General features: G+C 43.3%; 1 protein-coding gene across 1 annotated transcript; it reads right to left on the bottom strand.

Annotated features, from left to right (window-relative positions):
- Positions 1-26048, bottom strand: LOC311177729 (cytochrome P450 2J2-like; the record flags this gene model as incomplete). Its single annotated transcript, XM_084243994.1, has 9 exons — positions 1-179; positions 1488-1626; positions 4701-4888; positions 8642-8777; positions 11613-11789; positions 14299-14459; positions 15926-16075; positions 19640-19802; positions 25851-26048. The coding sequence occupies 9 exons, from the start codon at positions 26046-26048 to the stop codon at positions 1-3; spliced, it is 1491 nt and encodes a 496-aa protein (XP_084100120.1).
- Between the last annotated feature and the right edge of the window lie 1829 nt (positions 26049-27877).

Below are 27877 nucleotides of genomic sequence, written 5' to 3'. Positions count from 1 at the left end.
TCAAGTCCGAGGCACAGCACAGATGCGGTAGGTGACTGGGGCGACGGTGAGGCCCATTCTGTACTTCAGGCTCAGCTGCTCATTTTCTGGGGGCCTGAAGGTAAATTTTTGCATAAGGGACGTGAAGAAAATAAACAACTCAGTTCTGGCCAACTGTTCTCCCAGACACACCCGCTTTCCTGAAAGACAGAAAAATAAGTAAGAGGTCAGTTTTCCCTGGTGATGAAGGTCCTGGCAGGATTGAGACCTTCTAAAATCTTTTGCTTAACAAAGCAGAGGGATGGCCTGCTAGGCCCCAGGGCTTTATCCAGAATAGCTCATTTAATCAACCAGCACCTAGGGGAAGTTGGACTCACACTCCAATGTCTCAGCGTCATGCAGGTGAAATGGGATGAAGAACAGGGTGCCGGACCGAAGGAGTGTGAGGCCTGGCTTGACCTGCAAAGTGGCTGTGTTAAAAATCAATGAACAGGGCCTCCCTGGCGGTGCAAGGGGTTAAGACACTATCCACAGCGACTGCAGCACCAGTTCGATCCCCGGCCAAGGAGCCACCCACATGGTGCAGCAGACTTCTCCTGACTCACCCGCTGCTCCCCTCAGCAGTGTATTTCAGTCAGTCTGCCTGTTCTGTTCTCTGCTCTGTCTCTGGTAAAGCCTCTCACCCCTCCCCCCACTTCTCACCTGTACCCCGGTTCTTGCATACATGAATAAATAAATCTTTAAAAAAAATCAGTGAGCAAATAACAATGTCAAAACCAGATTACAAAACTCTATGTTACTATTTTTCAGCTCTTAAAAGAAAACTACCCCAAAATATGAGCAAGTGAATGTCAGGTCTGGGAGAAGGCATCGCTCCCCTATGCTATGTTCACCTTTTCATTTTCAGGGGACACAGAGGGCCCTCTCCATGGCAACTGAGTCAACCTTCCCTGGAACAGCTTTTCTTAGAAATGGGGGTTCTCATGGAATCTTCTTTCATACCTTTCCAATTGCACACTATATAAATGCATTAAAGATTTTTAAAAGACAAAAGAACCTCTTTGGGGAGTGCTCAGAGAAGAATCCCACCTAGTTAGATCAGTGAAACATAAAGTCACTACAATGTCCAGAATGATGAGCGATTGCCCATTCTTTTATCCCTTCCTCATCCTGTTATTATAAATCAGCTCCATTTAAAAGTCCTAGAAAGATAGCAAGTGTCCAGCTTTCTTTGTGAGCTAGAGGTGGGATCTGAGTCTCTGTCCCTGTGTTCTAGAAGACAGAACAAAGTGTATCAGCAGTCTCCATCACAGGCAGGGAGGTTTTAAGAAGTGAGGCAGCCTGAGCAACATCCAGCCCAGGAATCAACCCTGAGAAGCAGGGAACAGCAGAGGGAGCCTCGAGGGGGAGTGTGGCTGGAGACATTTCGATGAAAGCAGAGAATGACACGAGTCGGGAAGAGCTGAGAGAAGAACTCTGATTTGTCACACTCCTTTATTACAGCTTACCTACTGAGAAAGGCAGGAAGGATTCCTTTTTCTTAAACTGTCCATTCTCCAGAAAATGCTCCGGGTTGAAATTGTCAGGCGTGGCCCACACTTCGGGGTCCTTGTGCAGTGCAGTCAGATTGGTGATGATCGTGGTTCCCTAGAGAAAGGAGCAAAGACTCAGGCAAGATTCCCTCCCCACACACCTGCACAGAGGGGTGGCTGTCCCTTGGCTGCCAGCCTGCTGAGGCTGATCCCCAGGACCCTGCTCTTTGCTGTACAATGATGGACAGCAATTGCCTGCTGGGAAATTGATCAGGGAGTTTGGCTACCCTTGCCAACAGGCTGGATCTTATTCACAGGGACATGTCAGTGAAAGACTTGGGAGGGGCATGCACACTGCCATCTGCCAGTCAACACTACAGGAAATCAATCCTGCTGCTTTACTCAGGCCAGTGCTAACTTCGGCGGCTCTACCAAGGGCAGATATAGCCCATTCATCTGTTTCTCCCCTTCTCTCCCGTCCAATGTTATGTACACACCACAAGAAGGAATCAGGCTGCCCAGGGAATGGGACTGCCGTCCATCAGGGCACATAGCAAGGAAGGCGCTCTCTCAGCCACGAGCCCCTCCCCTCCTTCGCTATGTCTTCAGGTCCTGCAGCGAGGCTGGCCCATGTTACTTTAGTTTCTCTAGATTCCATCACCTCCATTCTATGTCCGCCACTGCTCACTTAGCCCTGCCCACCACCTTGCTCGCCTCTACTCCTGTAATAGTCATCAAATGTCCCCATTCCCTTTTCCCTTTCACTCTGCTCTGCACTCTGACAGCAGAGTGTGCTCTGGACATGATTACTCATGTCACACCCATGCACACCTTGATCTCGAGAGCCTTCAGTACCTTCTCATCACTCTTAGACTAGAGCCCCTCACCTGTCCTGTCTAAACAGGAGATCCTGCGTATGTGCCCACCTCGGGCAGACCTCTTTCTGTTTCGCAAACACGCCATGTTCCCATTCATTTCCATGCCTTTTAAATGCTGTTCACCTTGCCTGGAGTGTCTTTCCTCCCTCCTTTGGTTCTAAGTTAATACTTAATCCCCCTCAGCTCAAGCATCACTTCCCTTTGGAACCCTGATCTGACCCCCCACCACCCCTACCCCCACTCTGGCTAGCCAATATCTTTATGGAAGCAGTGGGTGTTTGTCTTCGGTTGGTTATCATGGTTTGAAAGTGTGGACTTGCACAATTATTTACTTAGGGTTTTTTTCTAGCTCTGAGCACTTCAGGAGCTTGATGAATACTAAAGAGTAATAACTGTTATTTTGAGTACTTTCTATGATAAGCACTGGATTAAATGTTCTTACATGCATGACCTTATTTTACCTCCACATGTGAGGTAGATTTAAATGCATTTTACAGATAAAGACATTGAAACCCTGAGACGTTAACGATTATGCCCAGAATCATACAGTGGGAGAAACATAGCCATGATTTAAAATAGGTCTATTTGTCTATTTGATGTCAAAGTTATGGCTCTCAACTTCTACAACATACAGTCAATTAGATCTCTCAGTTCCCAGGATGGTTATTAAAGTTGATGTTAAAAAGCTGTGGTAGGGGCCTCCCTGGTGGCACAGGCGGTTGAGCGCTCACTGTGAAGCTGTCCGCAGCCTCTGCAGTGCGGGTTTGATCCTGGCCAGTCAGCGAGAATCCCACATGGCGAGGCAGACCTCTCCTGTCTCGCCCGCTGCTCCCCTTCAGTCCATCTGCCTGTTCTGTTACCCACTCTGTCTCTGGTGAGTACTCACCACCTGCATCTTTGGCCTGTACCCCAGTTCTTGTATAAATAAATAAATCTTAAAAAAAAGAAAAAGAAAAAGCTGTGGTAGAAGTAATCTGTTGAACTGCGCAGGTTCCCTAGAGTTAAATGAGTCACTAGGAAAATGTAAATAGAACCTGTGGAATAATTTAGACCTCAGCCTCCACCCACAAGGTAATTAGTAAGAAACAGGGAATGCAAAAACTGCCACAGTAGCTGCTTTTCCTGGCTGGGCAGGAATTTTGACCCAGGGTAGTCCAACAGGCTAGCTCCTCTGGCTCCTCCCCTCGAGGCTGTACCCAGGTGTGACACACTCAGAGGGACTTGGGAAAGCTGGAATGGACCCAGAAAGGCAGGCCAAGGCAGTGAGAAGATCCTGCTGACGTGCAGTGCGCAGACAGGACATCTGTGGAGACATCCGTGGAGATGGGGAAGCTAGGGTGTGCAGAGAGGCCCGCATTTCCTTGCTGAGGACAGGGGATTTAATACAGATCAAATGAGAAAAAATGGCATGGAGACTCTTGAAAATCAAAGAAAGCGACTCCTGTGGAGATAACATGATAGAGAATAAAGAAGTTGAGCCTGGGAATCAGGAAGGAACAGATTCTGAACCCAGCTATTGTTACTTGGTAGTTGAGAGAGCTTATGCAAGCTAATCACTCCCAGAGCCCCAGCTTCTCAATTTATAAAAGGGGAATTACAGAATTATTATAAGGATTAATGAAGACATTTTTTAAATAATGTATATAGTTGATGGTACATCACCACCACTTAATTACTACTGGTTTCTTTCTCTCCCTTCCTTTAAGTAATATTGTCCACACTTAGATCAGTTTCCCTCGTGGAGCAGTACTTCATGGGGTTGTAAGTAAAAGCTGGGAGAATTCTTGTGGGGTATCATGTTAGAAACTCCAGATTTGATATTGGTACAAGTGGTCTGAAATGTCCCTGTTTATTTTAATACTTTATAACCCAGCATCGTGAAACAGAATTTTCTGTAGTAAGTCTAGCAGGTCTCTGGGGCTGTGAGGTGCCCTCCAGGGCATAGGGAAAAAAACAAACAAACAAACAACAACAACAAAAACAACAGTCTCATTGAGAACTCTGCCTTATCTCCACAAAGAGTCACAAAACCCTGAAAGTTCTACTGCAATAAAGCCAGGTTTTGCCTGAACATGTTTGGAATCCTAAGAGGAACCCTCTTTGCCCTCCATCAAAACTGTAAATATCTAGTTGAACGTAATGTTTAAAAGCCCACACATGGAGAAAAAGACCCTACTCTTATATTGGGTAGAATATAGTTCTCTCCTCTTTCATTGATTCCTTTATACATGACTACATCTCAATTTTCAAGTTCATATTCCTACCATTTAAAGATGAATGTAAAGCTCTGAGGCTGGTAGACCCTGCTCACCTTGGGCAGGTGGTATCCGGCCAGGGTGGTATCTGCCGACACTATCCTGGGCACATTCAGGGGCAAAATGTTCCCCATTCTTTGCACCTCGTGGACGACAGCGTTGGTGTAGGGCATGGACTCTCGGAAAGCCATACCCGGCTTCTGGGACTGGCCAAGCACTCTGTCGATTTCAGCGTGTACTTTTACTGGAAAATAAGAGAAGCTTCTATTATTCTTATTATTCCTTAGCATTCTGTGATACTGGTAAAGCTAGGAATAGAATAACGAGAATCAATCAACATGGCTAAAATTATAGAAGGTTGTGTAGACTCTAGATTTTGTGGGGAATGAGTGGAAAGAGGGCCTTGGTGTAAGACAAATCTTTATAAACTCTTGCTCTACAACATTTTTTTTTCTTTTTCTTTTTTTTATAGAGGCATGTTTTATTTATTTATTTATTTGTTTGTTTGTTTGTTTGTTTATACATGTACTGGGTACAGTCAGAAGCGCGGGAGGGTGAGAGAATTCACCAGAGCCAGAGCGGGGAGCAGAGCAGGCAGAAGGACCGAAGCTGAGGGGAGCAGCGGGCGGCAGGAGAGGTCTGCGCGCCATGTGGGACCCTCCTCTGGTGGCCGGGGAGCAGCCGGGGATCGAACTGGCGCCGCAGAGGCCGCAGGCAGCTTCGCACCCAGCGCTCAACCGCTGTGCCACCGGGGAGGACCCTCTCTACAACATTTTTGCTGCAAGTTATTTAAAGTCTTTGAGAATTAGTTTCTTCTTCTTATGAGTGACGATAAATCTACCTTCATCGTAAGGATATTTTGAGATTTACGTGAACTGACTTAAGTGAATAGCCAACAAATGAGTAACACCGCTAATTGTTCACCCAACTTACCTTTCCTGTTTCTCTCCAACAACAAGACTTTAGCTCATTCCCAGCCAAAGTCTACAGTTCCCAGGTTTCACAGTGACTAAATGGGGCCACATGACTAAGTTCTGGCTAATAGAGCATACCTATTCACTGCAAACTGTAATACTTACGTTAAGCTTTTAAAGGAAGGGAGTGTGCTTCCTTCCTCTCTGTCCCTTCTTACTGGTGGAAAGGCAGCCCCAGTGGTGAGCGATCTCTGAAATTGCCCGCCAGGGAAATATTCTAAATACACCAGGGCAACAAACTGGCAGGAGCCTACAACCCAAAGGACTCTTCAGAGTCCAGCTTAGATTTTCTACCTGAAACAGAAATGAACTTCTGTCTTTTTTAACTACCCATTAAAATATTTTTTTTTTTAGATTTATTCATTTATTTATTATTTATTTTATTTATTTATTTATACAAGCACTGGGTACAGTCAGAAGCGCGGGAGGGTGAGAGAATTCACCAGAGCCAGAGAGGGGAGCAGAGCAGGCAGAAGGACCGAAGTACACTGCTGAGGGGAGCAGCGGGCGGCAGGAGAGGTCTGCGCGCCATGTGGGACCCTCCTCCGGTGGCCGGGGAGCAGCCGGGGATCGAACCGGCACTGCAGACGCAGCGGGCAGCTTCGCAACCCAGCGCTCAACCGCTGCGCCACCAGGGAGGCCCCCCATTAAAATATTTTTAATAGGGCCTCCCGGTGGCGCAGCGGTTGAGCACTGGGATGCGAAGCTGCCCGCAGCCTCTGTGGCACCGGTTCAGTCCCCGGCTGCTCCCCAGCCACCGGAGGAGGGTCCCACATGGCATGCAGACCTCTCCTGCCGCCCGCTGCTCCCCTCAGCAGTGTACTTCCGTCCTTCTGCCTGCTCTGCTCCCCGCTCTGGCTCTGGTGAATTCTCTCACCCTCCTGCGCTTCTGACTGTACCCAGTGCTTGTATAAACAAAAAACAAACAAACAAACAAATAAATAAATAAAACATGCCTCTATTTAAAAAAAAATAAAATAAAATATTTTTAATGATAGTAAACTACACAAAACACAAAAGGTATCATTTTAATAAGTTTTAACCATACTGTTAACGGCATTAAGTATATTAGCATTATTGAGCAACGAATCTCCAGAACTTTTTTATCATGTTAAACTAAAACTACATCCATGAAATAACTCTTGTATCCCAGCCTCTGGCAACCATAATTCTACTTTTTGTTTCTATGGATTTTACTATAGATGTCATGCAAGTGCATCATACAGTATTTGTCTTTTTTGTGACTGGATTATTTAACTTAATATCCTCAAGCCTCATCTGCATTATAGCACATGTCAGAGTTTCCTTCTTTTTTAAAGCCAAATAATATTCCACTATATTCCACATTTTGTTTATGTATTCATCCATGGATGAACACTGAGGCTATTTACACTTTTTAACTAATGTAAATAATCCTGGTATGAATGTGGTAGGAAGCTGTATTATTTTAAGTCACTTATTTTGGAGCTTCTATTACAGAAGCAAGTCTATATCCAAACATGATAGCTTTTAAACTTTTTTTTAAAGATTTATTTATTTTTATACAAGAACTGAGGTACAGGTCAGATGCACGGGAGGGTGAGAAGATTCACTGGAGACAGAGGAGGGAACAGAACAGGCAGACTAAAGAAATAAATTGCTTAAGGGAGCAGCGGGCGAGACAGGGGAGGTTTGCTTCACCATGTGGGATTCTCGCTGGCTGGCAGGGATTGAACCTGTGCTACAGAGGCTGCGGACAGCTTCACAGTGCAGCGCTCAACCGCCTGCGCCACCAGGGAGGCCTAGCTTTTAAGCTTTTTAAAATATATAATTCACAGTTACAAATGCAGTGGGTGCAGTGGGTTGAGCGCAGCGCCGTGAAGCTATCTTCAGACTATGGAGTGTGGGTTTGATTCCCGGCCAGCCAGGGAGATACCCACATGGCGTGGCAAACCTCTCCTGTCTTGCCCGCTGCTCTGTCTGCCTGTTCTGCTCCCCTCTCTGTCTCTGGTGAATTCTCTCACCCTCCTGCACATCTGGCCTGTACCTTGGTTCTTGTATAAATAAATACATCTTAAAAAAACAAAAACAAAAACAAATGCGTTTTGTATCATGACTTAGAACACACACACTATATGCAGTTTCATGGACAGACTATCTTTAGTACATGGCAAAGACTGATCTTTTCTATTTTTATTTTAGGGAATAAAGTTAATCTTGTTTTACTGAAACAATTCCCATTAATAAGCAGTCACTACAGTTTAAAAAACTATCTCTTAACAATCCCATTCCTTTAAGTGCTCAAACCATTCTGGGATGTGGAGAAAGAAAAATGATTATAACAGACCCTGTCCTTGAATGGCCTGCAATCCATGGGGCAGATGTATGAATAACATGTGATGAGCAGAATAACAGAGGTGAATTAGGTCATCTATAGAAGAAGCAAATGCTAGTTTTTCCTACAGGAGTGGAGCTGTATATCAGACAAGTTTGTATTTAAGCAGATTCTTCATGCAGAGCCAGCACTTGACCATGTAGAGAAATTAGGGAACTGCATCTTTGGTGGAGGGAAGAACAGATGTGATGGCACAGAGGTGTAAATACAGGAAGAGCAGAGGAAAGGACAGGTAGTTTAGTGAGGCCACTCTGCAGGGCAGATGGACTTGAGGCTGGATAGGCAGGAAGACGGACATCAGAGAATATGATATATCAGGCACAGGACTTTGAACTTCATCCACAGGACCATGGAAGACATAACTAAAAGGAGAGAAAGTTTTCTGACCTGATTTCATGTGAAAATACAGCTTTTCCTGGAACTCACCACATTGTCTTCATTGTTTGACCCATTAGAATCTGAGTTTCCTGATGGCAAAGGCTTTGTTATTCCTGTTATTATGTGGATCCTTCACAATCCTGAAAGGAAACTTGAAGGATGGGCCTGCCCTTGAGTCTCCTTTGCCTTGTGACTGTCCCACCTTTCTCTCTATTGCACTGTGCTCTCCTCTGGCACAAATGTTGAGTCAGTCTGGCCCAGGAACACTCACCCTGGATATCGGGGTTCAGGGCCATGTAAAGCAGGGCCCAACGCAGCGTCGTTGAAGTTGTCTCTGTTCCAGCAAAGAAGAGGTCCATGGTGCAAAAGATGAGGTTTTCTTCATTGAAACTTGAAGTGGCATTGTCACGATGCTAGAAAGCACAATGTTTATGTACTTATTCAGAGAGTTCTTGGCTGCCACACCACACAGAGCTTCATTGTAGGGATGGAACATAGAAGTAAGAATCCTCAGGAGAAAAGCCTTTCCCTCTGGCCTGCTCAGGAGGCAGAGACTTACTATAATAGCATCCTCTGACCAAAAGCTGGAAGCCTACGTAGCTTGAGTGGATGAAAATCAAGATGACTATTTTTCTTATGCCTATGATTTGGGAGAAACTATTTGTATAAGGGAAAGAGAAGCTATAGTACATGTAAAGACAGACTTAGGTTCCAATATCAACCACATCATCTACTATCTGTATGACCTGGGGTAAGCTGCATTAATTTCCTGTTTTATAAAATAGAAATAACAACACATACCCCTTAAGATAGTACTGTGAGATGCCAATGACAGAGCTAATGCCAATGACAGCAAATTCTTAACATGTGTTTTATTGATATCAGAAAGAATAAGCTGAGGGCCTCCCTGGTGGCGCAACGGTAGAGCGCTGAGCTGTGAAGGGGCTCGCAGCCTCCGCAGCACCAGTTCAATCCCCGGTCACCAGCAAGGTCCCACATGATGTGCAGACCTCTCCTGCCATGCCCGCTGCTCCCCTCAGCAGTGTATTTCGTCAGTCTGCCTGTTCTGCTCCCGGATCTGGCTCTGGTGAATTCTCTCACCCTCCCGCGCTTCTGATTGTACCCAGTGCTTGTATAAAAAAAACTTGTAACAAAAAACTTAAAAAAAAAAAAAGAAAGAATAAGCTGAAATCCCATTATGTACAATTTTTATATCTCTCCATTAATCTTTTCCTTTGTATGTGGAAACTCTCCAATCCACTATCCTCATAGCACCCATCCCCTTTACACCTTTTGGTTTTGTACCTGCACTCCATGTAGCAAGTCTCCTTCTCTGAGAAAAAACAATGTTATATCAATATCATTAAAGATAAATCAATAAGATGAAATAAAAGAAGGAAAGAAATCCAACTCCAGGAGGAGAAACAGATAATTTGATGAGTGAAAAATGAATACACTGATGTCATGATGTATGTTAATCAGCAGGTAACCCCAGATATCCATATGACTTTCCTATAATGTTGAAAGTGGTATTAGAAGGGAAGGGAAATATTCCTCTCAGACCTTGAGCTTAAACTCTGGAATGTTACTCAACCTTAGCTGTGTTCCTAATTGGTGCTTGAGAAGGAGTAGATAACTGGGCACAGACTCAACTAAAAATAAGACAGGACATTGAGACTCAGGTGCTATTTTTCCTGTTGTGTATAGCTACTTTAGATGAGGGCAGAGACTAGAAGAAGAAAAGGCAGGGGATTGGGCATTCCCAAGGGCTCAAATCAAATGTTATTAACCCCCTACTTGTATCATCAAATCCTGAGTTATTGCCTACACTTTATGAAATACTGACTCTTTTTATTTCCCTGTGGTAGCTAAATGATGTCACACAACAAAGTCCATGTGCTAAGCTCTAGAACCTATGCACATTATCTTCTCTGGCAAAAGGGACTTTGTCACCTTGTGGAGTGGCAATCTTGGGAGTGGCATGGGATGGAGGAAAAATAATTGAAAGTCCAGAGAGAGAGAGAGAGAGAGAGAGAGAGAGAGAGAGACCTAGAGGGGCTATATCTCTGGAGATATAGTGCCAAATTCCAGGCCAGTCTCACATTTATTTGGTATCAGATTCAAGGAAGGTGGGCAAGTCCATGGAGGAATGTGCTTGGAGGGGATGTGGATTGGGGATGCATAATAGTCTGGCACAAGATAGGGGACAGTGAGTAGGGGCCATTGTTTGGGGGTGGGGGGATGGGGTGGTGTACATTCTTGCTGCTGATCAAAACAGTCTGTCTCTAGTCCTTGTTTACACTTAATCTGGCCATAATCATAATGTCTGCCATAATATCTGGTCATAATATCTGCTGTTTCCTCCAGATATCCTCATACCAAGACTTTTTTCTTGGTGAGAAGCTCCCTGTCTGACTCTACATTTAGCTTAACCAGCAACAACTTTAGGTGCCAAGCAAAATCCTAAGAACAAGGAGGGCTGGGGGATCCATAGAACTTTGTAGCTATGGTTAAATTAAGGATCTTGATATGGGAAGTTTATCCCAGATGATCCCACCAGGACCAATATAAATAATCACAAAAGTCTTTCTAAGATAGAGTCAAGAGAGTTAGAAAGAGAAGATGTAGGAATGATAGCTGAGAAGATGCCACCTTCTGACTTCGCATATGGAAAAAGGGGCCTTGAACCAAGGAGTATAAGGTGTCTATAAAGCTGCAAAAATTAAGGAAACTGATTTGCCACTAGAGTCTTCTGAAGTAATCAGCCCTACAGCCCTTTGACTTTAGCCCATTGGGACAGGTTTCAGACTTCTGATTTTCAAAACTGTAATAAAATTAATCCATGCTGTTTTAAGCCACTGGGATTGGGTAACTTGTTACATGAATAGAAAACTAGTATACCTCCATTTGCTCTTTAAGAACAAAACTTGGGGGGCCTCCCTGGTGGCACAAGGGATTAAGCACAGCACTATGAAGCTATCCACAGCTTCCTCAGCAGGAGTTCAATCCCTGGCCTGCCAGGGAGCAACCCACATGGCACAGCAGACCTCTCCTGCCACACCCGCTGCTCCCTTCAGCAGTGTACTTCAGTCAGTCTGCCTGTTCTTTTCCCCACTCTGTCTCTGGTGAATCCTCTCATACACACACCTGCACACCTGCACCTCTTGCCTGTACCCCTGTTAAAAAAATAAATCTTTAAGAAAAAAAGAGCAAAACTTAGAAAATAACTTTGCTTTCCTTACCTTTTCTATTTCCTTAAGATAAGCATCAATAAAGTCTCTTGGTTTATCAGGATCCCAGTCGCTCCTGTGGTTTTTAATCACATCAGCAACAAACAACTTCAGTTTCTCCCAGTAGCTGAAGAGTTTTTTGTGGTGTCCAGGAAAGAAATCCATTATCCTTGGTATGACATTGTAGAGCTAATTGAGAAAAACAATACAATTGTGGAGACATGGTGCCCGATTTCCTTACTTAACCATTGGAGTCGCACTTGACTAATCCTACCTCTCTCACCCTCTTCTGTTTGCCCTAGAGAAAGCACTTCAGCCTTCCATTAAAAATGTAGCCAGTGCAGACCACTTCTCACACCGCCATTGTTTTGTTACCCTTGTGCAAAACACCAGTATTTCTTACCTGGCTGCCTAATAGCCTCCAACGGATTTCCTGATTCCATGATTAACTTCATTCCCAGGCTTTATTCTAAAGCACTGCCAGAGAGCTCACTTCATTGATTAATCAGATCATATCAATCCTGCGCTCTCCTTTCTTCAATGACTTTCAATGACACTTAGTTTGACATCATTGCCTGGACCTGTAAGCTCTACATGAGTTGACCCCACATGCAACTGTCATCTCCTTCAGTTAACACTTCCTGCCATCTTACTCTCCCTTACTCTCCTCAGTCCTGCCTATAGATCCCTTAGATAACATCAAGGATCTTCCTGCTTTAGGCATTTGAATATGCTATTTCTCTGCCTAGTATATTCTTCAAGAAAGGGGTGAGGTTTGGACCCAAAGGTCCATACATCATGAAATTAGAAATTTGGTAATATCAAGTGATCACCACACAGGTAGTGCAACTGCTTTGGGAGCCTTTAGGCATCCTTTATGTCCAGATACATATGCAAGAGAAGCATAGCCACATGAACAAGTTTTTAAGAATGTTAGTGGCAGACTTATTGATGACATTCTCAAGCTGGAAATAATCCAAATGTCTATCAATAGAGACTAGAGCAACAAACAGTGGCAATTCCTACAGTGAAATACTACTCAGAATAGTTTCTACAGAGCACTAATACAGATGACTTTTATAATAATATGTCCAGCAAGAGGCCAGTTACAGAAGAGTGCCTCTGAGGAGGCTAGGAATGGATGGGGGAGGGCCTCCTTGGTGCGCAGCGGTTGAGCGCTGGGTTGCAAAGCTGCCCGCAGCCTCTGCAGCACCGGTTCGATCCCTGGCCACCAGGTGAGGAGTCCCATATGGTGCACAGACCTCTCTTGCCGCCCGCTGCTCCCCTCAGCAGTGTACTTCGGTCCTTCTGCCTGCTCTGTTCCCCGCTCTGGCTCTGGTGAATTCTCTCACCCTCCCGCGCTTCTGACTGTACCCCAGTGCTTGTATAAATAAATTAATAAATCTTTAAAAATGAAAGGAATGGATGGTGGTAAGAGGATTGGGGGGGGGGGAGTGAGGGGACACAAAGGCAATGCAATATTGTGCCTTTTAAATAAAGCAACATAAGTACATAGTTATAAGGCATGTCAACTTTTGTGCCGTACAGGAATGGTAAAAATGTTCTTTGTATACAGCAAATTTTTAAACAACATATCAAACCACTAAAGTCAATAGATAGCTGAGGTCAATTTTAAAAAGTTTTATTTAACTTAAAAAAAAAAAAGGAGAGAACCATCAGTGTCTGCTATCAGCCCCCAAATCCTTAACAAGATGTAGAAATGTAGCAAGGCAAAATGGTTAAATTGCTCTCAGACATGAAGAGCACAAAAAGAAAAAAAACTTTATCGCTGAGTCTTGTTTACAGATGAGTCACAGCAACTACCTCGAGGTGTGCTACAAGGCCTGCTGGAAACTGAGAATGTAGATAAAGGAGCTACCCAGAGGCAGGACAGCTTGGAAAAACTGAACTCCTGGCTCTGGACTTCTATTATAAACAAAGTCTTTTGTAATTTGCTTGGACAGATGGGAACTTTGGTCCTGTGGTCACTGTTAGTATAATATGCTTACTTCTTTTGATCATTGGCCCTTGTCTCCTGAATCACATGGTTGTTTTTGTCTCCAGAAGGGGAGATATTAAAACTTCCAAATTATCATTAGTCAAGGGCTTAGACATTTGGGTTTATAACTCTGTGACAACAACTCAGGTTAGCTAGGATTCTGCTCCTCTGTGGGCCCCCAATCCTCTGCCTGTATTCAGCTGGAAGTATTTCCAGAAGACGTACCTCTAGCCATTGCCAATCAAGAATGAGGACCAAGATATAGACAGGAGATGGGAATTATCATTCGCCTAGTAAACATAAGTTCCTTGTCCTTGTCCTGTTTATCCTTGCTCTGCTTCTGTCTATCTTTCCTTTCAGACAAAACCAGAAAACCAGAAAAAACTTACTGAAACCACAATGGAGGTAGAAGTAAGAGGAGGGTTAACCCACACACAGCCTCATTAGAATAGTCAAAATCACACTCACCAGTGCTATGACAAATCTAGTCAAGACCAAACTTAGAAGATAAAAGGGCATGCATTCAGCTCTGGAAAGCCCTGCCTATTTCTCTGAAACCCTGATGCTCAGTACTCTTTAACCTCTCCCTTTCTAACTAAACCTGATTTTCTCCCATCTACTCTTGAATCTCGAGTTTTGGTTATGACTGGTGAGTAGCCAGACCTCTAGAAAATTGTTATAAAAAGAAAACTGCTTTACCTGGCACCACACTGAAGTTTCCAGCCATGTGACTGCATCTAGCAGCCTCAGCAGCTCCTGGAACTGATCATCCTGGTACTCAAAGCGCTCCCCAAAGGTAACTGAGCAAATAATATTGGAAACTGCATTGTTGATCTTGAAGTGGGGGTCAAAGGGCTGAGCTGGAGGCAGAAGAAGTGATGGATCCTTTAGATGGGTTTGTTTCTATTTTCTATGGAGCATGTACTCTACATGATCTAAGACACTGAGTATAGAATCACATCTGAGGCTCTGGCTACAGGTCCCCACATAGGATCTAACATACAGTAAGTACTCAGCCAAAGCCTGGGAAGTTAATCTGTTGTCCAGAGTGGTTAAAATTAGTAATGGGCAGATGAACAGACAGTCAGATATCATATATCAACAGACAATTCATCAAAAAAGAATATCTTGAAGGTCAACAGACAAATGAAAAAAATGTTCATCATTACTTTCAATAAAAAGATGCAGGTTATAACCACAATGAGATACTCTCTCATGCTCGTGAGAATGGCTGATATGAAAAAAACCTCCAACAACAATCATTGGAGAGTTGTGGAGAAAAAGGGACTCCATTTCACTGTTAGTGCAAATGTAATCTGGTACAACCATCATGGAAAGCAATCTAGATTTACCTTAAAAAAACTAAAAATGGGGTCTCCCTGGTGGCGTGGGGGGTTTAGAACAGCTTTATGAAGAAATCTGCAGCCTCTGCAGCACGAGTTTGATCCCAGGCCGGCCAGAGAGCTATCCACATGGCGCAGCAGACCTCTCTTGGCTTGCCCGCTGCTCCCCTCAGCAGTGTATTTCAGTCAATCTGCCTGTTTTGTTCCCCATTTTGTCTCTGATGAATCCTCTCACCCCCCGCACCTCTGGCCTGTACCCCAGTTTTTGTTTGCATAAATAGGTAAATCTTAAAAAAAAAAAAACAAACTAAAAATGGAAATCCCACATGACCCAGCAATCCTACTCTTGGGTATTTATCCAAAGAAAATAAAACTATCAACACAAAAAACCTTATGTTCCGCGATGTCATAGCAACATTATTTCCAACAGCCAGGAAGTGGAAGCAGCCTAAATGGCATCAAGAGACAATTGGATTAAGGAGATGTAGTATAGTCATACTACGGAGTAGCACGTAGCCATATAAAAAGATGAAATACAGCCATTTTCAATAAAATGGAGAGAGTTTGAGAGAATTATGTATAGTAAAGCAAGTCAAAATGATAAAAACAAATACTGGACATTTATTTAGAAGATAGTTTGATAATATAAAACATTTTCCAAAACCAGTGGACGTCAATGGACACTATGAAGGTTCTCAGGTTTAAAGGGTGGTGAAGGGAAGAGACAAGGGGATAGAAAGGGTGGTAGTGGGGAAAATAAACATTGGCAGAACTGCCAAAATAAAATAAAATTAGCAATGGACTTAAAGCCATCCTCTTGTGCTTAATTCTAGAACTCCAAGAAGATAGGGTTGTGATTAGCTATACTGTTAAATCTCAATTGTCTTGCCCAGTGCTGGGCAAAGGGCAGGCACTGACACTTGGTATGTTTTCAGTGACTCAATAAACCACCACCTCCTGCATCTGTCATGTGACACACTCACCTTTCTCCTTTTCTATTTCCTGAATGAGGAACTGGGCCTCCTCCCGGATGCGTTCCTCTAAGGTCTTCTTTCCTAAACCAAAATTCCTTAGTGTTGTCAGGGCGAACCTCCTTTGCTCCTTCCATACCTGGCCATTAGACATGATCAATCCTGGGAAAGAAAAGCCAACATTGTGGTATTCTAATTCTATAATATGAATATCTGGCTAATGACAGATATCTGTAGCAAATGGAGGGAAAATGAAATACATTAAGGTACTTGAAAACTATTCACAGGAATAATTCCAAGGCAATGACTACATTTCCCGATTGCTTACAATGTTAGGCACTTTAGTAACTTTTATGTCTTATGTAATTCAGTGTTCACAGAAACTCTATGAGGAAGACACAGCTATTACCCCTGTCCCCATATTGCTGATAAGAAATTTGATGTACAGGAATAAAGTAAACCTGGCAAGGTCATAGTTAATAAGTAGCTGAGGAGACATTCAAATTCATAGTGTGTCTGACTCCAAAATCATGATTCCTAGCCATGTATACATATTGAAGTATGTATGGCATGCTACATACTAAGAATGCACCCATGGAAAAGACAAAATCCAAACTTGAATGGAGGGAAGGCTTTTTAGGAGAGGTCCCATGTGAGCAGGACCCCAAAAGATGAAGGGATGATTAAAGGAAGCAAGGAATAGTGAAGAATTCATGCAGAAAGAATAGCACAGGCAAAGGGAATAACCATCTTGGTGTAATCAACAAACCTTCACTGATTTTATAGGATGGGTAAGTCAGGTCATTCAAGTCACCATTTTCAGAGCACTCTTCAGTTCTTTTTTTTTTTTTTTAAGATTGATTTTTATTTATTTGTTTGTTTGTTTATACATACAAGCACTGGGTACAGTCAGAAGTGCGGGAGGGTGAGAGAATTCACCAGAGCCAGAGCAGGGAGCAGAGCAGGCAGAGGGAGGTACACTGCTGAGGGGAGCAGCAGGCGGCAGGAGAGGTCTGCGCGCCATGGGGGACCCTCCTTCGGTGGCCGGGGAGCAGCTGGGGATCAAACCAGCTCTGCAGAGGCTGCGGGCAGCTTCGCAACACAGCGCTCAACCGCTGCGCCACCGGGGAGGCCCTCTTCAGTTCTTTTTAATACCTGCCTTTGACCTCTAACACCTCAATGAAATCATCTTCCTTGTCAAATCCAGGGAAACTTTTCAACCTCATTTTACTTGGTGTTTCAGCAGCATGAGACTTTTCTTTCTTCATCTCGTTCTTCCGATGGTACTCAGGACACCTCGCTCTCCTGATTTTCCTCCTTATTCTCTGGCAGCAGAAAACTTCCTATATCATTAGCTAGTTCATCTTCTACCAAATTTTGAAATGATCGAGTCTTTCAAGATTAGGCCTAAAACCCTCTCTGTTCTCACTCTATAATCTGGGAAATCTCATCAATGGCTACAATTTCAAATAACATCTATTAATAGTGACCATCTGTTCTCTCCTTGGTCTTGTGACATATACACAACTGCCTGCTTGATTTTCTGACTAAAAGGCATTTTAAACTCAGCATATCCATTACTGAATGAATGATTTTCTTTATACAACCCACCAAGTCAAACTGAGCAGTTTATTTTCCATCAAATGTTCCTTTTGCCATAATCTATCCATGTGTGTGTCTACCTCGACACCTCATTCTTCCCCCTTTCCCCTTCCATCTAGGTCATTGTGTCTTCTTGGATTTATCTCCTGAATGTTTTATTTAATTTTTTAAAGATTTATTTATTTCTTCATACAAGAACTGGGGTACAGGCCAAAGGTGCAGGGGGGTGGGAGGATCCACCAGAGACACAGTGGGGAACAGAACAGGCAGACTGACTGAATACACTGCTGAGGGGAGCAGCAGGTGAGTCTGGAGAGGTCTGCTGCACCAAGTGGGTAGCTTCCTGGCCAGGGATCGAACTCGTGCTGCAGTGGCTGCAGATTGCTTCATAGATTGAGTCTTAACCCCTTGCGCCACCAGGGAGGCCCATCTCCTGAACATTTTAAACCCACGTATCTTCACTGCTACTTTATTGGTCTAATCCATTGCATTGCCATTTCTTGCCACCTCTGTAGTTTGAGTTACCACCTTCTCTAATCTGAAATAATTCAACAGTCTCTTGCTTCTTTTATTCTATCCCCTATACTGCAGCCTAAGTAAAAGATATTGTTTAAATATGGTGATTCATTTCTCTACCTGAAACCTCTTATTAAAAGGTTTAAAAGCATGGGCCTTCCCAGTGGCGCAGCAGTTGAGCTCTGGGTTGCAAAGCTGCCTGCAGCCTCTGCAGCACCGGTTCGATCCCTGGCCACTGGGCGAGGGTCCCACATGGCATGCACACCTCTCCTGAGCTTCTGACTGTACCCAGTGCTTGTATAAATAAAAATAAATAAATCTTCAAAAAGAAAAGATTTAAAAGCAACATTTTGAATAAGAACTTGCATAAATGATTCCTTGTGTAGCTCATCAACTTCATGTCCATTTAATTACATCCATTTAATCCATGTGCTTGAAACACTGGCCACCTTTCATTTCACTGTATTTCTTCCCATCTCTGGGACTTTTCACATCCCATTCTCTCTGCTTGATTGCTTCTTTTTTGAATCGATATTTATTTACATTAACTTTCCCTGAACTTCAGGGCTAGAAAAGGTGCCCTTAATAAGTGTATCCTGGGGCCTCCCCGGTGGCGCAGCTGTTGAGCGCTGGGTTGCGAAGCTGCCCGTGGCCTCTGTGGCGCCGGTTCAATTCCCCGGCTGCTCCCCGGCCACTGGAGGAGGGTCCTGCATGGCGCCCAGACCTCTCCTGCCGCCCGCTGCTCCCCTCAGCAGTGTACTTCGGTCCCTCTGCCTGCTCTGCTCCCCGCTCTGGCTTTGGTGAATTCTCTCACCCTCCTGCGCTTCTCACTGTACCCAGTGCTTTTATAAATAAATAAAATCTTAAAAAAAAAATATTACTATAGTTAAAAAAAAAAAAGTGTATCCTGTTCTTATATTCAATAACATTAAGTTCATCAATACTTCTTAAATAGAATGAAAGTTTCGTGAGGATATGGGCTTTATCTGTCCTGCGGACTGGTATATCACTCATGCCTAGCACTGTGTTTCACATGGCAGATAGTAAATAAAGTAAGTGGATAGGGAGGAATGGATACAAAATTTCAAAGAGGAACTGAGAAGCACCAAAAAAAGTAGTGTTTTGTTAGAGAAACAGTCTTCAGCTTTTCATCTAGATTTGTAAATGGTTAAGTTTACCTAGTGATAACATTAAGTATTCATGACAAACTGCTTTTCTTCCTAAACTTTTCTAACATGCACTAGAAGACTTGAGATGCACTATGGGGATGGCTTTTATGGTCATCATAAAGGATAAAAAGTCATTCTTTATGGGGATGGCTCTTCTTCTGTTACAACAGAGAAATGTCGTTAGGTGTTTATTAAAATTAGAATAAGTTCATGCAGGAGGCACAGTTTCTCTCAAACCCCTGACGTTAGGGCTGACCCTGCCAAATCCTTGAAAAGATGCCCTCAACAGGGAACTGTGAGCATCTAGCTTCCTTTAATGGTAGGAAATTTATAATGAATCTGGTCTTTGGGGATAATGGAGAATTATAGAATCAGAGGAACCTTTCATAGACCATAAGAATACCAAGCATGCACATCTTACATTGGTTCTGAAACTTACCATTTGTCTTAAAGAAATGATGTCGAAGAGGCATTACGGGGCGGTCCACAAAGTTTTGGTCCTGGTTGACAAGGGCTTCTTTGATTAAGCCCAATCCACTTATAATTACTGAATGTATAGAACCAAAATCCAGGCTCAAAACGTTCCCATATTTCTTCACATACTGAAAAATAGTTGAACAGTCCAAGTTGAATATGCACAGGTCTGCGCGTCCAGGAAAGGAGGGATAGAGGGTGTCTGTAGCTGGGGGTGGGAATTGTATTGAGGATAGTCTGTGTGGACAAATGTACTTGTGTGTCTTGTTCTGATGAGTATGTTTCTTCCTATTACCCCTTCTCCTTCACTCATCTAGATCACTTTTGATACACTAGAGAACACACATGGTCCTTATACAGCACCCATTCGCATATTCACTCAACATAAATTAAGTGAGCATCCAGGATGTGTCCCGAGCAAGAGGCATGAAGATTTAACTCTTGCAAAATACATGTGGTCTTTAACCTCAAGTCTCCTGGAGAAGGTGAAGGGAAAGATTTGCACATGTGACTCACCAAAGAAAGCTGAGCTATGCTTAGTGTGAGAATGGTATCGCAAGCATGGCCTTCTCATTAAAATATCTGCTTATCCAGAAATGAATGCCCCATTCCTCAACATAGGCTAGGTGACAGAGAGTTCATTATAGGCCTAAGGCCAGATATGGAAAAAAGCACTCCAGCTCTGGAGTCATATGTGATCTTGGCTCTATGGTACACGAACTGTAGATTCTAGAGAAGATTGCTCCTGAAACTTAGTTCTCTTGCAATAAAAGGGGGATAATTATTTCTCCCTCAAAGGGTTTTGCAAAAAAGAATGAGAGCAGCAGTGTGAAAGACACTTTGTTTTCTGGTGCCTGGCACACGGCCACATGAGTCTCTGAGGAATGAACCGGCTGTGTGTTCAAAGGGATCTGGACATGTGGTCATGGCAACAGAGAGGATAAGAGCTCATGGGTGATTGTGCTAGAGGAAGGCGCACCGTGTTGCGTGCCTTTCACATTTTATCTCACAACCATTCTATGTTAATCATTATTTTCCTTATCTTTCAGAAAAGGGAAACAAATGGTAGCCAAGCTATCTGTCATGTGGCGGAGGGAGTCTGCCAGGCATCATGTAAGACTGGAGGACAAAGACATGAACTTGAGATGGTGTCAGGATCTTAGAGTTTGGTGGGAGTGGCAGTGGCAGTGAGAATGAGAGTGATATGGGGGGGCCTGGGTGAGGAGAGGCGAGACAAAGAGAGAAAATGGAAGAGTGTTAGGGTGTGTCATTACTATGCACCAATGTGCAGATATGCGCACATTTGAGATGAATGACAGTGAATGGTTATCAAAGTCTTTCCTAAACTGTTTAAGAGATAATTTCAGTAGACCCGTAGCTTCTTGTCTGTCTCTAGCTATAGTGGTATCAAACAGAAGCACTCCATTTCCTCCAGGTGCCTGGAGCATCTCCTTACCACCCCCACGCACGTATGCACCCCCCTGTCACCTTTAGCACCTTGGACCCCACTATCCCAGTCAGAGCAAAGACAATAGATTCAGTCTCATGCCACCATCCTGCTCTGCTATTGAAAACCAAGTTTGAACTAAATCCTTCCATTGTTCTTTGGGCCATAGTTTTCCCTCAGTCTGTGTCCATCTCTAGCACAGTGTTTGCTGTCTTGCTAGAAAGGAAAGAGCCAAGAGTCCATCTCAAGTTCCTGTGCCCCTAAAGTACATGTCTTCGCTTCTAAGTAATGAAAGGAACGTTTCCACATAAATCAAGCAGATTTTTTATTTCATCTTGCTGAATGCCTTGATGAACTCTTGACATTACAAAAGGAGTTCTTGACTAATTCAATAAGCATGATTTTGGAACAGGTGAAAATCTCAGCTTAAGCAAAATGACTCCCCACTGACAATGCATACAGCCTAGAATCTCAATTTAACTTGGGAGGGATTGAGCACTCCATTAATATTTACAGAAATTAACTTTTGCCCATGTCTATTTCTGATCAAACAGAATTGGATCAAAAATGGTATGGTGTAATCAACTGTGTAGCCATAGACAGGCTGAATTACCTCCTGAAGTCACTGCATGGACAATGGTACAATCTAACAATTCTTTTTTTTTAAAAAAGATTTATTTATTTATGCATACAAGAGCTGGGGTACAGGCCAGAGATGCGGGGGATGAGAGGATTCACCAGAGACAGAGTGGGGAACAGAACAGGCAGACTGACTGAAATACACTGCTGAGGGGAGCAGCAGCCATGACAGGAGAGGTCTGCATGCCACGTTGGTATCTCCCTGGCTGGCCAGGAATCAAACCCACGCTGCTGGGGCTGCGGACAGCTTCACAGCACTGCGCTCAACCCGCTGTGCCACTGGGGAGGCCCCAATCTAACAATTCTTAAGCGCACTGTGCCAAGTATACTGCCAATTACTTTACATGGATGTAAATACATGACTGAGTGCATCTGAGAAGACTTCATATGGTAAAGCATTCTTTTCAAAGTGCAACATTAATCCAGTTATTTAAAAAAAAGAACAGAACTATTGGAACAAAGGTTAAAAATAAGGTGGTTCAGGAGACAAAAAGAGGCTTTAAATAAGAAATGAAAATAGAACAAGAAAAAGGATTGACATAGGGGCTATAAAAGACAAACCAACGAAATAGGAGATAGTAAATTTAATAAGAGGGATGGAATTCCAAACGTAGGGTTAAGCATTTAAAAACATAAGGAAAATAAATGTTTGACATAGAGAAAAATTAGAAGTGGAGTACTAGTGAGACAAGAGATTAAACCGTGATTAAACCATGCAAGAGATATAAAGTTCAGATTGATACAACTTAATCTAAGTGCTTGAACTCAAGAACCAACAAGACAAAGACACAATGAGAGGACAGGAGAAGAGTGAACCAACTCTTACTCCCACCTGCAGAAGATGAGAGGGTCTGTTTTGCAGTACCCCCCACCCCTGTTCCTTGTACTGAGCCGTGTGTGTATATATACCTGTCTAATAGTAAAGAATAAAAAAAAAAATAGAAAAAAATGCAATACATGTTGTTTCTATATTTTCTAAATTTCTATGTTTCCTCCAATATTATGTCGTTTTTTAAAAAATGCCTAGTTAGATACCCTAATATATTTTGTGAGGGAAATTAATTTTTTTGCTCATTGGTATATGGAAGCTCTAATAAAAAGTTATGTGTGGGTTCTTAGGCAAAAGGAAGGGTAAGAATCTCTCATTCACTAAATTTTAATTTATATTGTTGGCTCATTGTGTATGTATTGTTTTCATAAAGTGTATTTCTCTCCAATAAAGCAAAATAAGGGAAAAAACAGAGACCTTAAGCAAAACTTCATGACAGTGAAAAAAGTCATGACAGTGGTTGGTAGCCTTTCTTGAGTCATAAAATGCTTAGAAAATCTAGTGTATGTCATGGATTTACTCTTCAGAAAACCCTGAATACATGAATACAGTTACACATGCATGATGTTTCAGGGGTTCACCAACCTCCTGGGGCCTACAAATTTTGGCTATGGATCCTGCTCTCACAGGTCATTCTTAGGGGACTATCCTTGGTTTCTGAGAAGCAATAGTTGAAATTAAAATCACGTTTAATTCAATAGGCTTTAATTGCTTATAAGTTTTGTTGCATAAGAGTTGCCAAGTATCTTCTGATACAATTACTGAAGTATGCCCAGCAGTACAAAGATCAATTTGATAGCACGTATCCTTAGAGTCAAAGTCTCTTGGGAGTTGACTGCAGAAAAAGGGAAGGTATTAGTACATGATGATAAACGCTAAAATTCTGGCAGAAAGGGATATGAAACTAATGAAAGAAAAGATGAATTTCCAAATCAGATGGTGGAGAAATTAAAAAGAGGGAAAATTAAAAATAAAATTAGCAGAATTATTCCTAACATAGCAATAATTATGTTAAATATAAATGATGTAAATTCACCAATTAAAAGACAAAGATAGAAAGAATGAAAAGATTTTACCCACCTATACGTTATTTGTAAAAAATTCATTTAAAGTATACTGGTATAAGTAGATTCAGGCAAAAAAATACATACCATAAAATACTAATCAAAAGGGAGCTGACATGGCTATATAACATCAGGTAAAGTTCAGGCAAAGAAAATCACTAGGGATAAAGAAGGACATTATATATTGATTTTTTAAAAAGTCAGTTCATCAAGATGACATAACAATTTTGATGTATATGCAACAAATAGTTGAGCTGCCAAAGACATAAAGAGAAAACCTACCAGAACTAAATTGAGAAAAAGAGAAACTGGAAATCATAGCTGGAAACTTCAACATGCCAATTCTAGTAATTTATAGAATCAGTAGACAAGAAGTTAGTATGGATATAGAGAAACAAAACAATACATTCATTCAATAAGATCTAGTTGACACAGGAGGGCCTCCCTGGTGGCACAACGGGTTAAGACACAGCACTATGAAGCTATCCTGCAGCCACTGCAGCACAAGTTCGATCCCTAGCCAGGGAGGTGACTCACATGGCGCAGCAGACCTCTCCTGTCTTGCCCACTGCTCCCCTCAGCAGTCTATTTCAGTCAGTCTGTCTGTTCTGCTCCCCACTCTCTGGTGAATCCTCTCACCACTCCCCATACCTCTGGCCTGTCCCCCAGTTCTTGTATGCATACATAAATAAATCTTAAAAAAAAAAAAAAAGATCTAGTTGACACATACAGAACAATCTGCCCAACAAGAGAAGAATATACATTTTTTTAAAGCATGCACGGGACATTTGTCATCTGTGCAAGACAATCTTTGTTAGGTCCCATGTTCTTTAAAACTGCCACCTACCAAACTTGAGAGACTTAGAGAGATCTGACTCTTTTTCCTCTCTCTCCTCTACAGGTGCTGGGGTCCATTTTAGATTAGCTTGGGAAGCACATCAGACCTCAAGGTTGTGACTGAACACATAGGCATGTGTTTAAAATATTGCAGGTATTTCTAGGAAACTAAACTAACATTTGTTGTGTACCTACTTAAACCATTTAAATGCTGACCAGCCACCATCTTCACAACCACCTCACACAGTGTTATCTCTCAGCAAGCTACCTGAGTTGAGAGGCGGGAAATCAGCTGAGGATTCTCCAGAGAACATTGAATATTGGAGGGAATTTTAAGGAATTCAGAGTGACCAAGGCTAGAGAACCACAGTGGGAAGAGGTGGAGGAAGGCTGGATCAAGGAGGGTTAGATGTGGCTCCCTAAGGACTCTAATTTGGCAGGCAATGGGAGGTACTAAGAAATTTTAAGCAGAGGAACGACATTTTAAAAGAATTGCTTTAGTGAGAAAAGTTAGCAGGGAGAGGAGACTCAAGCTGAAGAACCCAGTTAAAGTGATTGTGGGGGCAGTCCACTTGAAAAGTGGTAAGAATTTAGATAATATTATCATCATTTTACACATGGGAGATGTAGCACCGGGGACGGAAGGTATATAGCATTTCTTCCCTAAGGATAATAATATTAAAGAGGACCTAGTGGTCATAATACAAATAGCATGTTCCAATGTGTCAGTCACACTCTTAGTAGCATATTTAACAGGATGCACAATTAAATGAGTTCAAGAATGTAATATGCCTGGCACACTTACACAGTGACTTGCAATATTTCACCACTAAAAATATTGCAGAAATAAATTCTAGCCTTTTACCCAGGCATGGGAAGAGCAAGCGGTACTTCAGGAATGATGAGGGCAGGAGAAGATTTATTACTCATTCATGAGGTCCCAGACCTGGGTAGAAAGATCTGGGGACAAAGGGTTTCTTTTATACATAATCATCTTACACTGATAACACTGGTTAGTTAGGTACAAATTCTTGACACAGGAAAAGGGGAAGGACATGGATCTTTGAGGATGGCCTGGGAGATCAACCAGCCTAGCAGGCTGCCAGACCTTGTTTAGATATGCTTATTAAGGAAGCAAACTTGTTATTTGCTTTACATTTCCAGGTATATGACTCCTGAACAGGGAAAGATTTCCTTTTCTTAGCAGTTCCCTTTCAGAAAGGGCAGGGGAGTCACCCCAGTTGCCTGTGAGGTTCAAAGCAGGTTTTCCCAATTTACAGGCAGGAAGGCACAGCCACCCACCCCCGCACGGAAGGTCCTCGCCCTGCAGGTCAGAGTCAGGACCTCGGCCCTCTCCTACCGGCTGAATGTCCTCATGCGACTTCTCAAAGTCCAAGAGGAAGAAGTTGCCAAAGAAGGGCAGGCCCGGGGGTCCTGGCGGGTAATTCTTTGGGTGCCTTCTTTTGAGGAAATGAGCAAGGAGCAGAAACACCACGGCACCCAACAGCAGCGTGCGGAGATGGAGCCCGCCCCAGAGGGCGGCCGCCAGGGAGTCCATCGCTGAGGGCGCGCCCGGGACGCCAGCAAGCTCTCCGCGCTCTGAGCAGGAGATGCCACTGCCCGGCTTTGCTCTGCGCTGGCAACACCGCCCGCCCCAGCCCGCCTCTACCCGCCCCGCCCCGGCCCGCCCCGCACCTCGCACGCTCTCTCCAGCTGCCCCTGGCAACTCTCATTTGCGCTCCAAAGGGACGGATCCATTTCCAACTTTTGGCCCCGCGGACTTAGGGCGCGCTCAGCCAACCTTTCAGCTTGCCAGATCGGTCCCCTCCGCCCCCAGGCACCCTGCGGCCCCTCCTCTCCACCCCCGGCCTGGCGCTGGATTCCTGAGCGAGCCCGTACCCGTCTCTGAGTCTTTCTCAGAGACCTTGGGGCTCTCGGGTTTCTGGTTCCAATGCATCTCCCAGAGCGCCACAGATAATTGAGTTTCGTGTTTTTAAACAACCATCTCACCCGCTGATTGGAACCGTGCCTGGTAAATAGTAGCATGGAAGACATCAGGACACTTTTATGTCGCACCCCCTTGCTCCCAGGCAATGCTTCCTTCTGACAAATATATGCAGCACAGAGAGTGCGCTGCCTATTCCCATCTTGCTGTTGAGCAATCGGAGACAGGTTAAGTACTACATACATGGTGCATAAATGAATTCAGCAACCTGCCACACATCTGAGAAGGCCTTGTTTTTGTAGCAATTTTGCAAATTTGAAAGCATTGCATCAAAGCTCCTGGCAGTGACCCTAGTCCTCAGTAGGTGCTCGGTTAACACTGAAGGAAAGTATATAAAGGCAACCTGTAGAAAGGCATAAAATATTTGCAAACTATATTACCTGATACGGAGTGAATATATAACATGTGTCAGGAACTCCTACAACTTAAGACAACAACAAAATAATCTTATTAAAATATGTGTTAGGACCTCCCCTGTGGCGCAGCGGTTGAGCACCGGGTTGCGAAGCTGCCCGCAGCCTCTGCAGTGCCGGTTTGATCCCTGGCTGCTCCCCGGCCACAGGACGAGGGTCCCACATGACGTGACAGACCTCTCCTGCCGTGCCCGCTGCTCCCCTCAGCAGTGTACTTAGGTCCTTCTGCCTGCTCTGTTCCCCGCTCTGGCTCTGGTGAATTCTCTCACCCTCCTGTGCTTCTGACTGTACCCAGTGTTTGTATAAACAAACAAACAAACAAACAAACAAACAAATATTAAAAAAAATAGGTCTTTCTATAAGAAAGTATGTGGAAATGACCAGCAGATTTATCTTTATAAATCCCAATCACTAATCGTAATGGAAATGCAAAATAAAAATACAGGCTTGGATTTATGACATCACCTAATGCATGTGTCTGCTAAGGACAGGTAACCCTTGACACATTTTAAAAACAGTTTTAGAAATCATTTTAATGTGAGGAGGGTGATATAGGGAAATCAAGGGCAAAGGGGGAACATGAAGGAAGTTATTCATCCATTCAGTGGTGAAGACAGGATTCAGACCCAGGAGAAATGTGATGGTCACCACCTTCAAGTTCTCTCTCTCTACCTACTTTTAGTTCCCAGTTGTCCTGTTGCCATGTCCACCCTTGAGACTTAATGTTTTTACCTATAAAGTGAAGGGTTTGGGATCAAGCTACATGCTTTTGTAAAGCAAATAGGTTTACAAGATCCGCCAGTGACTGCATTGCCAGGTCCCATGGAATGTCATTGTGCATTTTGATGGCGAACAGATTAGAACCTGTCCTGAAGAATCTCAAAGATTAGTTAGTGGGGTATAAAATTCCGTTTATTTCTGAAAACTGTTTTCTCCCAACACAGAACAGTGCATGGGACTTCAAGTATT

This window comes from Talpa europaea, assembly GCF_964194135.1.
Source record: "Talpa europaea genome assembly, chromosome: 9".
Taxonomy (NCBI): Eukaryota; Metazoa; Chordata; class Mammalia; order Eulipotyphla; family Talpidae; genus Talpa; species Talpa europaea.
Note: the sequence above shows the minus strand (reverse complement) of the source record. Positions and strands in the feature narration are given on the sequence as shown.